Consider the following 15,791-nt stretch of genomic DNA (forward strand, 5'->3'; position numbering starts at 1 on the left):
CTCTTTCTTCCAAATACATTGACCTGAAAATTGAATAATTATTGCTCAGTGAAATTAATTTCAACACTTTTTTAGGGTAGAATTCTAATTGATCCCGTCTTTCCTAATTTTTTTCTTCTCTACTCTCACTTTTTCCTTTAGTAAATAATTGTCCCATTGGTTAAATTATCTTTTTTCACCATATAGCCTATATAACTTTTTTAGCTTTAGAGAAAATAAAGCAAAATCTACTACTACCTTGTATAATAAAAGTGTTTATAGAAATAGATTAATGAAAAGATAAATTTTAGATTTATTTTAAAGCAAAATAATGAGAATTATTTTGATTTTGTACTCCTGAAATTAGGCTGAATTACTTCATGTCTAAATTAAGATATGATAGGCGTTAATAATAACAAATGCTGTTATAATTCTAATATTTCTGTGGATTCTTTCACATAAAAAAAAAATCTTGTTTATTTTTCTGAACAGCCCAACTGTACAGAATGCCACACAAGATTGGGTTTGTAGTCATCAGTTCATCTGGGCACGAAGATGGTTTCAGTGCAAAAGAATTAATGGTCCATGCACCGACTGTTAATGGATGGAGATCACCAAGGTATTATGAATGATAGAGAAATAAAAACATTCTATTATTTAGGGATAGTATGTGTTGTCTTGAATTCTATGCCCCTAATTTCATTGTAAATCAAGTAATCAAGGGTCTGTGAAGACTTGGTCATAAAATCCACCTCCATTACAGTTTAATATATGATAAACTGACTGTCTTTAAATAATACCCACACCTACCAATAGATTTATTATAACTATGTCTTGAAACCCTTGTGAAAACATTCCTTATCCTACTATCAAACCTCTCACTTGTTTGTTTCTGAAATCTTAGGTCTTCTTTCTGTGTTATTTTTTTCTTCAAGAGAATGGTCTTTTTTCCATGACTTATGTCATCATTTTAATGCTTCATTGTAGAGTTGGTCTCTTCTGTATTCTTGGGTGTATCTGACGAGTTTTGTAACCAATAGAGGAAGGATATTTGTTTCCCAAATCTGAATGATGATTACTGCACTTGACATTATAAAATGATTCATGCAAGCATATGTCATGTTAGAAAAATGAGCGCATACTGACTTGTTTTAAGTTGAATCACATTTTTTGTCACTCACCAAAATGTTCCTTTGGCATTTTATGATGGTTCCAAACTCACCCATGACTCTTAAAGACTCTGTCACTGGGGCCCCATGGTCTCGCTCTTCCACCAAGCTCCCTTCTAGAGCTGGTCAGCTGAGACAGGTTGTATATTTGTCATGCCAGAAAGACAGCTATCCAGAGATTAATATCACTGCCACAACACCATAGGAAGACCATTTCTTAAGATATTGGAGAGGTGCTATGTCAGGGGTCCTCAAACTATAGCCCGCAGGCCAGATGTGGCAGCTGAGGACGATTATCCCCCTCACCCAGGACTATGAAGTTTCTTTATTTAAAGGCCCACAAAACAAAGTTTTTGTTTTTACTATAGTCCGGCCCTCCAACAGTCTGAGGGATAGTGAAGTGGCCCCCTATTTTAAAAGTTTGAGGACCCCTGTACTATGTTCTCTATTATTGAACAGATACCACCAGGTGACATCCTAGAACCTTGTAAATATTAATGCCTATCTACCCTTCTCTTACACTTGGCTCATGTGTTCTTTATGTACCATCTTCACCTTGATTAAAGGGTCTGCTGTCTATATTTGCATCTCCAGGACTTTGACTGCATACTTGATGTTCAATTGGCACGTGATAAATGCTTGCTGAGCCAGAGTTTGTCAGTTATTTTGGCCTAATGTTGAGAGAAGCCAACTGAACATCTAACATTTTAGCTTTCAAGTAGGGACTTATTTGGTTTTTGAAAATCCATTATATACTTACGAGGTCCTGCTATGGAAAGGGCAATTGAGTGACACAGTCATTAGAACACCAGACTTAGAGTCAGGAAGAGTTTTTCCCTGAGTTCTGATCTAGCTTTCGACACTTACTAGCTATGTGACTTTGGTCACTTTACCTGTTGTCTCAGTTTCCTTATCTATAAAATGAATTGGAGAAGGAAATGGCACACCACTTTAATATTTTTGTCAAGAAAAACCCAAATTGGGTCACAAAGAATTGGTCAAGACTAAAACTAATGAACAAATCCTTATAATACCAGAGATCTCTCTGCTTATGTTTTATAAGTTGATCGGTTGTTTTTTTTTGTTTTTTTTTTTAAGGTGGGCACTATATACTTTGTCTTAATTCTAGATCATCTACCTATATAAAATACATTCTGCTTGTTTATCACTGAGTCTCAGCTGAGTGTGTCCCAGTGGCCCCCTGACTTCAACACAAGTAAATTCCCCAAAGTCAAACACATCCCAGGAAGGCAGGGGAAAGTATTCTTCAATAAAGTCTCCCAAGATTGAAGCAGAGTTAACTCTGCAAGCTCAGGAGAGCTATTCCAAGAGATACACATGCTCCTTCTATTGTCTTTTTGTAGCTTTTCTGTATTGCTCAGACCAAGAATGACCTTAATTTTTCTTCCATGGAAACAGTCCTTCAGATTTTTGAAAAGGAACAATCATGTCCCTACTTGGTCTTTTTTTCTTTTTCTGGGCTAACTATACTCATTCCTTCAGCTAATTCTCATGGCATCCTTTAGAAGGCATTCACTTGTAGATGGAATTTTTTGATCCCAACATATTTTGCTTAATTAGGAAGTAGACATAAACCTCAAAATGATTTCAAAATGTTTCACTAAAAATATGAAATTGACAGATATTCAGGTCAAGTGACTCTTAAAAGTTAGATATAAATACAGACTTAATTTGTAGAGATAATTCAAAGAAGAAACATTCTTTTTCAGATTTTGCCAGTTTCCGCAAGAAATTGTCCTTCAGATGGTGGAGAGATGCCGAGTTCGAAAACTTCAGTTACTTGCTCATCAGTATATGATTTCCAGTAAAATTGAGTTCTACATTAGTGACTGTTTGCCTGAATACTTTGCACCATATCAAGCAGAGCGGTTTCGAAGGCTTGGGTGAGAATGAAAGTTCAAAGTTAATTCTTAACTTTAGTCAGCCTTGTGATCTGAATTTCTACCTAGGTCAAAATTTGCCATGTTTCTTAGACATAGAACTTTAGTGTCTGCTGTGTGTGCTTTTAATAATAATAGAAATATAGTTTACTCTGATAATTCATTTCTTACTCATAAATAGGCAATAGCTGTGTGTGCAGAAAGCATACCTAGAAGCTGAATTATTTCTGGCTCTACAAAAATATAGATTGACTCTCAGTGTAAATTTCCAACTAGGATCATATTGACATAACATTGTTAATTTATTTGCAGACACTGTTAAAATATTTAAATCACATAATTCTCCTAACTTTTATTAATAGTTCTCATTTGGCCTTTTAAATAGAGAGCTCTTCCCTAACAAGTCTATTGCTCCAGACAGTAATTCAGCTACTCATTATGTGGTGATTCTTTTTCTCCCAATTTTAACTGCATTGAGTGTTTAGTTTGTTTTTTAACCTGAATATCCAGTAAAAACAAAGGAACAATTTGCACATGCTTATAGAAATAAAATCCTTTAATTTTGCTTGGTCTTTGCAGTTATGTGTCCCTCTGTGACAATGAAAAAACAGGATGTAAGGCTCGAGAGCTAAAATCAGTTTATGTGGATGCTGTAGGACAATTTCTCAAGTTGATTTTTCATAAAAACCATGTCAATAGATACAACTTATATAGCCAGGTAAGATTAATCAAGCTTCCTCATTAGCTTTAACACCCTTAAAAACTTTGTTTTGTCTGGTCTAGTCTAAATATTGTATTGTGATTTCATTTTCTTTTTAAAAATAATTTTTTTGTATCTTTTGCTTTTACATGATCAAAATTTCTCTCAAGTGTTCTTCCTTCTCTCCCCAAAGAGCTTTTCCATATAACAATAACACTTTTAAAAATAATAAACAAAACTAATTCATATATCACAAAAGTAAGAAAACATTCCGGATTACTCAACCATGACCCTCCCACTTTTGCAAAGACATGGATGGAGTATCTTGGTCCTCATAATTTTGCTACATTCACTTTTGACTGTTTGGTGGTGGTGGTTTTTTTTCCATTTACATTGTTGTAGTCATTGTTTATTGTTTTCTTGGCTCTGCTTATTTCACAGTGTATGAAGTAATGCAGTAATTCATGATTCTCCATATTCACCATGTTCATCATTCCTTACAGCACAGTAATATTCCATTATATTTACATATCACAGTTTAGCAGTGGGCTAAGTTTTGTTTACAATTCTTTGCTTGTAGAAAAATTGTTGCTATAAATATTTTGTTTTTTTTTTTCTTGTCAGTAACTCTTGGGGCTGGGCAAATAGGGGAGCATATCCCTGATAATGGAATCTCTGAGGCAATGGATATGTATATAGTGGGCATTTTAATTGCATAATTCCAGATTGCTCTCTGCAGTGGTTATAGTGATACAAAGCTCTTATAGCCATGCCCCATCAATGTGCCTATCTTCCACTAGCCTCTCCTACATTGTTTTCCCAATTTTTATCATCTTTACCAATTTTCTTGGTATGAAATAAAATCTTATGGTAGGTTTTGATTTGCATATCTCTTATTTTGAATTGGAGCATTCTTTCATATGATTATTAATAGTTTGCAATTCTTTTGAGGCCTGTTCATATCAAAACATGACTTCATTTTCAAAGCAAACACTTCCAAATTTTCCTTAAACAAGGCATCTTTCATTAAAAAAGCCTCAAGTTAAATTCAAAATGTACTAAACTTCTATGAGAGAACTATCCTGGTTAAAAATTAAAAGCATTATTTTTAAATTGTAGATTGTTACAGAATTCCATCAGGATTTCTGACTTCTCATTCTTAACAGTTCCTTTCTTGCAAAGGGATGATGGAAATGAATTTTAATACAGCAGTGTAAATAAATGATTGCCAAGATTTGCCATACATACCCATAGCCCTCCTTGTCCCAAGTGACATAAAGAAGTCCAAACACAGTTAAGCTTTTTTACTATATCAATATAGAATAACAAAATTGAGCCAGAAATTGTAAAACATGGTTCACTTATTTTACCCTCTTAACCAAGCTCTATGACAAGAAACTAAAAGCATCGAGTTTTGCCACTTCCAAAGCATTAAGAATGGTTGCCTGGGAATTAGAACTGTTTGTGATTCCCTTGAGTGGTTCCTTCTGGATTGGAAATGTGACTTGAATGCTTAGATTAGGAGGTTAACTATTTTCATTGCTGTTTTAAATTTTCTCATGTTCGAACTAACATCATTTTAGCAAGTTTCATCCACTCCTTTTTAACTAATTAGTAAAATTCTAAGTTCTTAATTTCTATTGCTTTTCTCTGTAAAATTCCTATGAAAGTGATGTGGTCTGGAAGTGACCCTACATTCTCTCAAAGACTGTCCCCAAAGTGTCTCCCAAGGTGAAAATACTTTGAGTCAGGGCCCAACACAGGGATATATGTCAGCTGGGACCCAGCTTAGCAAAATTAATAATAGCTTCTCACAGATGAGCAGTACTAAAAACATAAGTACTTTTCAGCTTCTCTTCATAAAACAGCCACATCTTAAAACCCAGAGGCATAGTCAGGATAAAGAAATAATCCATACCATTGCAGCTACACATCCTTAAAATATTGAAATATAGGACTGATGGGAACTTAAGAGTTTTTAAAACATGAATGTTGTATTATTAGCATTAAATATAATATAGAAAGAATTATAGTGCTCCATCTTTGAGCTTGACTACTAGGAAGACCAGGATTTTATAATTTTGTGTTTCAACTTTTCCTAAATGAAATTGAAATTTTGAAAATGTGTTAAATTAATTTTTTCTTTTTCTTTTTTTTTTTTTTTTCCTGAGGCAATTGGGGTTACCCTTGCTAGGGTCACGCAGCTAGGAAGTGTTAAGTGTCTGAGGTCAAATTTGAACTCAGGTCTTCCTGACTTAAGGGCTAGTGCTCTATCCACTACACCAACTAGCTGTCCCTGTTAAATTAATTTCTAATTATTTTTACATCTAACCTATAGCATGAGTGGTCATTTTATATATTAAGTATTCTAGCTTTTAGTGGATAAAGAAGTTAGTCTTTTAAAATTCAGCTTTTTAATGTTCACTTATGTGTAATTTAGAGAAAAGTAAAAGTACAAATTAGTAGTTTGTTTTGAAGGGACCAAAATATTTCATCTCCTTTGTGTTTAATTTCTGTTGTTTCCAATTCCATTTTAGGTTGCTTTAGTGGCAGTTAATATCATTGGGGACCTTGCAGAGTACAGTGATGAAAGCAATATTGTAAGTTTGGGAAATAAAGTTCCAAAGGCAAAAAAAAAAAATTTCTAAATGAAAGTGTTTTTTGAAAAAAACAAAAGTGTAATCAAACTTTAATGTAAAAGAAAAACTAACAAAACCAACTGTAAGGTAACCAATTTTAATTCCTGTATTATAACAAAACTTTTCCTTCATCTGGCATTTCTGGCTCCTTCTACAGTAAATGAGGGATAGTGAGCCATTTTGAATCCTCAGGGTATTAAATAATGCTGTCTTTAAAACATAGTCTTTGTTTTTTGCATGTAATCTTCTGTGATATTAAAAAATTTTTTTGTTCCCAAAGACCTGCAGAGAGAAGTTGATTGACCATTATCTTGGACAGAGTTCAGAGGATTCAGGATTAGATGGCTCATATGTTGGGTAAGAATATTGGTCTTTTAGGAAGATGAATTGCTGTGACCATTTTCCTAGAAAACTTGAACTATCACAGAAATATGAATTTTTTTCTTAGGCTCTTGTGTACCCTATTGTCTCCTCACTTCTCAATAAGCCAGTAATTGGATTATCATAAATAAATTTACAGATTAAGGTCAGGAATTTAAAAGGAAACATTGCATTACCTTTCAAAGATAACCATATACTTGAGATTATTCTTCTGTCTAGACAATTGAATTTATCGAGTGCTGCTAAGAAGTTAAAGATTTTAAAGTCCAAAGAAGCCCAAATTATTTCTGTTAGATTTGCCACTCTTGCCTCTCTGGCCTACTTTTCTGCCTGTGATTTAGGGCTTCACATAACAATAAGAAATTGTCCCAAGGCCATTTATCCACAAGTCCAAAGTGCACCCTGAGGGACAGGACAAGTTACAAATACTCTGAAGAAGTTAACTCCCCACCCTTCCACCTTGGTCCCTCTCCCTTGTAGTTTTCTCCAGCCTCAGAGATACAGTGAAGATGGGCTTTGTGATAATCACAGAATCATGGGATTTTAAATTTGGGAAGGACCTCTCTGAAAGGAATCCTCACTGACAGTTCCAACAATGGTGGCCATCCAGCCTTTGCTTAAAGTTCTCCCAGGAGAAGGAGTGCCCCCTCTTAGCACAGTCCTTTGTCTTCTGGAATAGCTTCAATTTCTAAGAAGTTTGTTTATGATATCAGGCCTAATTTGGCTTTTTTGCAATGTTTAACCATGGTTCATGGTTCTAACATCCAAGGCCACACGAAACATGTTGAATCCTTCTTCCACACGACTATCCTTCTATCCTTGAACATGTATGCCATCCGCTCTCAGACTCTTTGCTCTAGGCTCCATGATCCTGATTCCTTCAGTTGATGCTCATATAACTTGGACTCAAGGCACTTCACTAGTCTAGTAAGCCTTCCACTACTGATGGTCTACAGCTTATCTGTGTCCTCCTTACACAGTGTGCCCAAAGCTGAATACAGTACCTGAGATACAGTCTGACCAGGGCAGAGGATAGATTAATTATCTATTCTCCTTTTTCCTGGAAGTTGGGCTTCCTCTGCAGCCTCACATCCCTCATTGATAACCCATTTTCATTTTGGTTTCAGTCCACTGCTATGTCCTGATAATGCCTATCAAACCCCCTGCTGTCAGGCTCTTACTGCCCAGACTTGGACTTGGGAAGCTAATTTCCTTTAATACAGATGTAATCCTTTGTATTTATAACTTTTGAATTTCTTCTCATTTGAATCTGCTCAGGGTTCTGACCTACCAAAATCTTTTTGGATCCTGGCTCTGTCACCCAATATATTAGACAGCTGTTCCTTCCACTTTGTGGTTTCTGCCTCTTGGCCGAGCATGCCATTTCTGCCTTTTTCCAAAATATTGGCACAGGTGTGGAACAGCACAGATCCAGCACCAACCCCTGAGACACTCCACTGCCACAGGGATAACAGTGGTTCTTGAATGCACCCTGTCTCTATCTCTCCGTCTTTGCCACAAGAATAATATGAAACAGTTTTATCAGAAACCTTGCAAAAATTGAGATGAACTTACGCTACTAGTTTAATACCTGTCAGAAAAGGAACTAAGGTTCTGTTCTTGATGAAGACCTGCTTGCTCTTTGTCACCACTGCTTTCCTCACTAGATGTCTCCCCACTATTTCTAATAAGCCTTTTCACAATTTTCTCAGGAATCAAAGTCAAACCCACTAGCCTATATTTTGACAACTCTTTTATCTTCCCTTTTTTAAAAATCAGAACAACATCTTGCAGTACCTTTACCATTTTCCAAGATCTTTCAGATATAACATACAAAAGCTCAATAATCATATTGCCCATTACCATGGCACTACTAGCACTTAGCATAGTACCTGGAATACAGAAAACATTTAATAATTGCTTGTTCTTTTTTTTTTCTTTTTTTTCCTCTTATTTCTTCTTTCTTTCTTCTTCCTGCTTATTCCTTCCTTCCTTCCACATCTATCTAAGGATATAGTTCATTTGAGCAAAATCATCTGAATTTATCAAGGGCAGCTAGGCATTCAGTTGCTATTTCCTCAATCATCCATTGATATTATTTCTCTATTAGTCATTTTTAGTCTCTCAATTCCATTACAAAGATCATTCATAGTGAAAACCAAAGTAAAATAATCATTGAGCAGTTCTGCCTTCTCTGTGTTCTTGATTATCGCTGTCCTGTCCATTCCAAGCTTTGGTTCTGTCCCTTTTTTGTCCTCCCTTTCCTCTCAGGATAGATTTTAAAACAACAGTATTAACAACAAAAAACCTTCTTGTTGCCTTTAACTGCTCTTGATGGCACTAATTTTCCTGACACGAATTTTACAGAACTTTGACCCAATTTTTTTTTCCTATTACCTAGCTTTGTTCCCATTTTTGGTACATTTTTTTTAAAAATGATGGTTAATTAGTCTTATCTTCCTACATCTACATGAGCTTTTTGAGACAAATTCTTTTTTTTTTTTTTTTTTTTAGAATTCCTTTTTATAAGCTTTCCATTGCTTCTTGACTAACTTCTCTTTCAGGAATATAATACATGAGACCTTCTCTGTCCTTTTTCTGGACCTTTTTAAATCTCTTTTCCCCAAGTTTGGGAGGGGTGTCAGACTTTGGGCAGCTTTTCTCTGCTCTGTCACATATTTTAGAATGAAGTAGTCACTTTCCCCCCAAGGCTTCTACCATTTGCAACCAAGCAATTAGTTCTTCTCTAGTAGGATCAAATTTAGAATTTCCTCTTGTTGATTCCTCAAGCTTTTGAAGGATGAAATTAGCATTAAAGCACTGGATCTTGCTCTTGGACCAGACATGTGGACTATTTCCCAAATTTCTCATTTATTGACTCTTTCTGTGCAGATATGGCAACACACTATGTTGCATTGATCTCCCATCATTGTTTATCTTTATTCAGGTGTTTTCCACCATCATTCTATCCTTGAGCTCCTGGATTTCTTCATAACCTTGTCTTAATATATAATGCTACTTCATCACTCCCTTTTATAGACCCTGTTTCTTTGGATTAATGTGTTCCCATCTCCAGCATGATTTTCACCAGATAATTCTGATACCTGTGAAGTCAGTTTTTTTCTCCTTGCTAATTCCTTTTGTTTAATTAGAGTCTTTTGTGTATAAACATATGAGGCCATGAGTTTACTTCTTGATCCTTCCTTGGTTATTTTTTCTGTAAATTCCTGACTGCTTAACTACTGTTCTTCCCTCATAACTATTCTGTGTTGTTTTTTGTCCTTCATTCTTAAAGAGGATCATGACATCAGTACTTATGGTATATAGCTGGGAGAATATACAAAGACAATTGTCTCCCCTCCGTTCTTTTACTAGATTTGCAATTCTTCAAGAAAATGCATTATTCCCAGCCTTTGTCAGATATAGCCTTTCTTTGGCTATTAGTCTGCCATCACTTTATTTTAAGCTGTGGTCCAAAAGTCCAAATCCTATTGTCAGATGCCACGTTCTAAGCCAACTTTCATTTTCCAAATCAATTTTTCTTTTTACGTCTCTTGATTCGAGTCGGCAATTTTGAATTCCACAGCCTGTGCCCTGTGGAAGATCTTCACTTTCTTGCTTAAGACTTGATAATAGTGAGTAGTACTTATTAGATTCCTTCTGTCATTGTCATTTGGCCCCATAAAATCACCAAAAATCAGTAGCTCCCTTCATTTTGATAAATCTTGAAAAGTACTCTGTTATATCTTAACTACATGCTCTGGGATGAGTGTAGACCTCTACTGTTATTATCAGGTCAGCTTATGCCTAAGGTCACAAGGGTAATAAGAGACAAAATCAGGATTGTAAGCAGATCGCCCAGATCCCAGATTCTTTCCACTTTCCACTACACCGTGAAATTTGACTTGTGGCAGAAATTTAGCAGCAGCTGTGTTAACTGTTGTGAGAGTTTGTGTAGGGTCCAACCACTTATACCACTCTAACTTGGAGAAGGAAATACACAGCAGTGTTTCTCAGGAACATGGCTAGATTTGATAACTAAAAGATACAGAATATAGTAAGACTAGTATGCCTCTGACTTCCTACAATATTTTATAGCCTATACCATTCAATTTAACCACTGTTCACTTATATTATTCTCTAATTGCTTCATTTATGTTAGCCAGGATTTCCCAAGGTTATAACTCCTTGAAATTCCATGAGCTTTTGTATTTGTTAAAACAGTGATAATGTTGAACACCCCATCAGAATCAAACAGTAGCAATAAGAAGTCATACATATCTAGCACTTTCCAATAATTAAGTACTTTTATTAAATATTCAAAGAATATAATGCTTATTGAATTATTAAAATTCTTTTTAAAATATTTGCTGTTTTTCCTTCAGGAAACCTGACTACATTTCTCCCCTGGATGACTTAGCCTTTGATATGTACCAGGATCCAGAAGTTGCACAGATAATCCGCAGGTTAGATGAGAAGAAACGAGAAGCTGTCCAAAAGGAGCGCTATGATCACGCCAAGAAACTGAAACAGGCCATTGCTGATCTACAAAAGGTAAATTGAGTAGGAAGAAAATAAATGTAATAATAATAATAGCTAGCACATTGCTATAATAGCACTTGCATGTGCCAAGCACAATATACTTAGTGCTTTACAAATATGATCTTATTTGGTCCTCACAGAAACCTGGGAGAGAGGGGCTGTATAATCCCTATTTTACAGATAAAGAAATGGAGGCAGATAGACTTAAGTGACTTTTTCTAAGGCTATGCAGCCTTAGAAGTCCTTCTTGTTAAAGACCTTGAATTCAAATCATCAGATGTGATTAACATGCCTCTATAGCTAGGTTTGATCCTCATTTATTGATGTGAGCTTGTAAACAAAATCTATGTCACTTAGCCAATAAAATCCTCTTAACAAAAATAGAAAGACCAGTGCCTAGGTATTGGAATGCACTAGGTACCTTACTGCACTCATGTCAACTTGTGATCCTAGATGCTTCATTATTATGTTTCTTTCCATTGTAAGAAAGGATAATTAGAAAATTAGAGTATAATGCAAATTAAAGATGAAATTTAAGTTCCTTTGAGAGCTTTTTAATAATTCATAAAACAAAATTATGTTCTTACTTTCTCAGTACAGCCAGTCTCAACTCCTGTATCACTTCAGTGAATTGGAACTTAACATTGAAAGTGAAATTTCTGCCTTTCAGGTTGGGGAGCGGCTTGGCAGGTATGATGTGGAAAAGCGCTGTGCTGTGGAAAAAGAAGACTATGATCTGGCCAAGGAGAAGAAGCAACAGATGGAACAGTATCGCACCAAAGTATACCAGCAGCTGGAGCTGCACAATCTCTTGGATTCTGAGATGGTGAGTCACCAGACCAAATGACAGGCAGCTTTAAGACTAATAGGCGGACATTACACAGATGGAGCTTGTGGTCAATAAACATTTTATTTATTTATTTTTTTAAATTAAAGCTTCTTATTTACAAAACATACATGAGTAATTTTTCAACATTGACCCATGCAAAGCCTTCTGTTCCAAATTATCTCCTCCTTCCCCCCTATCCCCTCCCCAGATGGCAGGTCCAATACATGTTAAATATGTTAAAATATATGTTAACTCCAGTATATGTATATATATTTATACAGTTATCTTGCTGCACAAGAAAAATTGGATCAAGAAGAAAAAAAAAAAAACTAGGAAAGAAAACAAAATGCAAGCAAACAATAACAGAAAGAATGAGAATGCTATGTTGTGGTTCATACTCAGTTCCCACAGTCCTCTCTCCAGGTGTAGATGGCTCTCTTCATCACTGAACAATTGGAACTGGTTTGAATCATCTCATTGTTGAAGAGAGCCACGTCCATCAGAATTGATCATCGTATAGTCTTGTTGCCCTCTATAATGATCTCCTGGTTCTGCTCATTTCACTTAGCATCAGTTCATGTAAGTGTCTCCAGGCCTCTCTGAAATCATCCTATTGGTTGTTTCTTACAGAACAATAATATTTCATAACTTTCATATACCATAACTTTTTCAGCCATTCTCCAATTGATGGCATCCATTCCATTTCCAGTTTCTTGCCACTACAAAAAGGGCTGCCACAAACATTTTTGTACATGTGAGTCCCTTTCCCTCCTTTAAGATCTCTTTGGGATATAAGCCCAGTAGAAACACTGCTGGGTCAAAGGCTATGCACAGTTTGACAGCTTTTTTTTTTCTTTTTTTTTTTTTTTTTATTATAGCTTTTTATTTACAAGATATATGCATGGGTAATTTTTCAGCATTGACAATTGCAAAACCTTTTGTTCCAGTTTTTCCCCTCCTTCCTCCCAACTCCTTCCCCCAATAGCAGGTAGTCCAATACATGTTAAACATGTTAAATACAATATATGTATACGTGTCCTTACAGTTATTTTATTGTACAAGGAGAATCGGACTTTAAAATAATGTACAATTAACCTGTGAAGAAAATCAAAAACACAAATGGACAAAAACAGAGAGATTGGAAATACTATGTAGTGGTTCACACTCATTTCACAGAGTTCTTTCGCTGGGTAGTTTGATAGTTTTTTAAGCATAGTTCCAGATTGCTCTCCAGAATGGTTGGATCCGTTCACAGTTCCACCAACATATGTATCAGTGTTCCAGCTTTCCCACATACCCTCCAACATTCATCATTATCTTTTCCTATCATCTTAACTAATCTGAGAGGTGTGTAGTGGTGTCTCAGAGTTGTCTTAATTTGCAGTTCTCTGATCAATAGTGATTTGGAGCACCTTTTCATTGAAACTAGAAATAGTTTCAATTCTTCATCTGAAAACTGTCTGTTCATATCCTTTGACCATTTATCAATTGGAGAATGGCTTGAATTCTTATAAAGTTGTGTCAGTTCTACATATAATTTAGAAATGAGGCTTTTATCAGAACTTTTGAATGTCAAAATGTTTTCCCAGTTTATTGCTTCCCTTCTAATCTTGTCTGCATTAGTTTTGTTTGTACAAAAACTTTTTAACTTAATATAATCAAAATTACTATTTTGTGATCAATAATGATCTCTAGTTCTTCTTTGGTCATAAATTCCTTCCTTCTCCCATAGATCTGAGAGATAAACTATTCTATGTTATTCTAATTTGCATATAATATCATTCTTTACGTCTAGATATATACCTTTTCTTGGTATATAATGTTAGGTGTGGGTCAGTGCCTAGTTTCTGTCATACTAGTTTCCCTCCTTTAAGATCTCTTTGGGGGGAACTTCCGGCCAAGATGGCGGAGAGGAAATACACTTCTGTGTAATCTCCGTGTTTTTCTCTCACTATTCATTTCATTTCATGCCTCTGAATTAATGCTCGACTGAAAAAAAACCATACAATTACTTACCAAGAGAAACCATCCTTGAGACTCGTCAAGAAAGGTCTGTTTTTGCGCGAGGGCGGGGACGGTATTTGGAAGCAGTCTGCGGGTAGCAGCAGCTGCAACCAGAGCACAGATAGCAGCTCAGAACCGGGTGGAGCGGAGAGGGGGTAGGACCGCAGCCGTCTCTGCGGTGAGAGCTTTGCTATAGGAGCAAGTCAGCAGCCCAGCAGAGAAGCTAAACAAGCACAGAACTCAAGAGAAATCTAAAAAGGTAAAGATTAATCTTGGGAACTATATTTCGGCTGTAAAGATGTATAAAAAATACATGTATACCTTGTTCTAGAAACTAGTTGAGGAAAGGACATTGTACTAGAAAAAAGGGAAAGTGGGGGTACTACATTTCATGAAGAGGCAAAGAAAACCTAGTATATCTGAGAGAAAGAATGGAGAGGAATGAAAATAGTGAGTATTTTACTGCTTTCAGAATTGGCAGTAAGAGAAGAATTTTAGACATATTCAATCTATGGTGAAACTTCTCCCACCTCATTGAAAAGTGAGAAGGGAAAAGTGAAAAAGGAAGGAATAAGCTAAGTGGAAGGGAATACGGGAACTGGGAGGGAAAGGGGTAAGTTGGGGGGGGGAACTCTAAAGGGAGGGGAGGGATACTGAAAAAGGGAGGGCTGTGAGAAGCAAGGGGAGCTCACAAGCTTAATACTGGGAAGGGGGGTAAGGGAGGGGGTAAGGGAGTAAGAAGGGAGAAAAGCATAAACCGGGGTCAACAAGATGGCAAGTAATACAGAATTGGTCATTTTAACCATAAATGTGAACGGGGTAAACTCCTCTATAAAGAGGAAGCGGTTAGCAGAATGGATTAAAAGCCAGAATCCTACAATATGTTGTATACAGGAAACACACCTGAAGCGGGGTGATACATGCAGGTTAAAGGTAAAAGGTTGGAGCAAAATCTACTATGCTTCAGGTGAAGCCAAAAAAGCAGGGGTAGCCATCCTGATCTCAGATCAAGCTAAAGCAAAAATTGATCTAATCAAAAGAGATAAGGAAGGGCACTATATCTTGCTAAAGGGTAGAATGAATAATGAAGAAGTATCTATATTAAATATATATGCACCAAGTAGTGTAGCATCTAAATTCCTAAAAGAGAAATTAAGAGAGCTGCAAGAAGAAATAGACAGTAAAACTATAATAGTGGGAGATCTCAACCTTGCACTCTCAGAATTAGATAAATCAAACCACAAAATAAATAAGAAAGAAGTCAAAGAGATAAATAGAATACTAGAAAAATTAGATATGATAGATCTCTGGAGAAAATGTAATGGGGACAGAAAGGAGTACACCTTCTTTTCAGCAGTTCATGGAACTTATACAAAAATTGATCATATATTAGGACATAAAAACCTCAAACTCAAATGCAGTAAGGCAGAAATAGTGAATGCATCCTTTTCAGACCATGATGCATTGAAAATTACATTCAATAAAAAGCCACAGGAAAGTAGACCAAAAAATAATTGGAAACTAAATAATCTCATACTAAAGAATGATTGGGTGAAACAGCAAATTATAGACATAATTAATAACTTCATCCAAGAAAATGATAATAATGAGACATCATACCAAAATGTATGGGATGCAGCCAAAGCG

The 15,791-nt window shown here is 35.8% G+C and overlaps 1 protein-coding gene across 1 annotated transcript in view; it reads left to right on the forward strand.

Moving 5' to 3' along the window:
- Positions 1-15,791, forward strand: part of CEP104 (centrosomal protein 104) — a 52,417-nt gene that overhangs the window by 14,480 nt on the left and 22,146 nt on the right. Inside the window, exons 2-8 of the mRNA XM_051990851.1 lie at positions 472-598; positions 2,879-3,052; positions 3,629-3,767; positions 6,287-6,349; positions 6,669-6,745; positions 11,155-11,323; positions 11,982-12,137. Of these exons, the coding sequence (XP_051846811.1) occupies positions 486-598; positions 2,879-3,052; positions 3,629-3,767; positions 6,287-6,349; positions 6,669-6,745; positions 11,155-11,323; positions 11,982-12,137 (891 nt within the window). The 5' untranslated portion in view covers positions 472-485. The remainder of the gene's footprint in view (positions 1-471; positions 599-2,878; positions 3,053-3,628; positions 3,768-6,286; positions 6,350-6,668; positions 6,746-11,154; positions 11,324-11,981; positions 12,138-15,791) is intronic.

Source organism: Antechinus flavipes, chromosome 3 (assembly GCF_016432865.1).
Source record: "Antechinus flavipes isolate AdamAnt ecotype Samford, QLD, Australia chromosome 3, AdamAnt_v2, whole genome shotgun sequence".
NCBI classification, from domain to species: domain Eukaryota; kingdom Metazoa; phylum Chordata; class Mammalia; order Dasyuromorphia; family Dasyuridae; genus Antechinus; species Antechinus flavipes.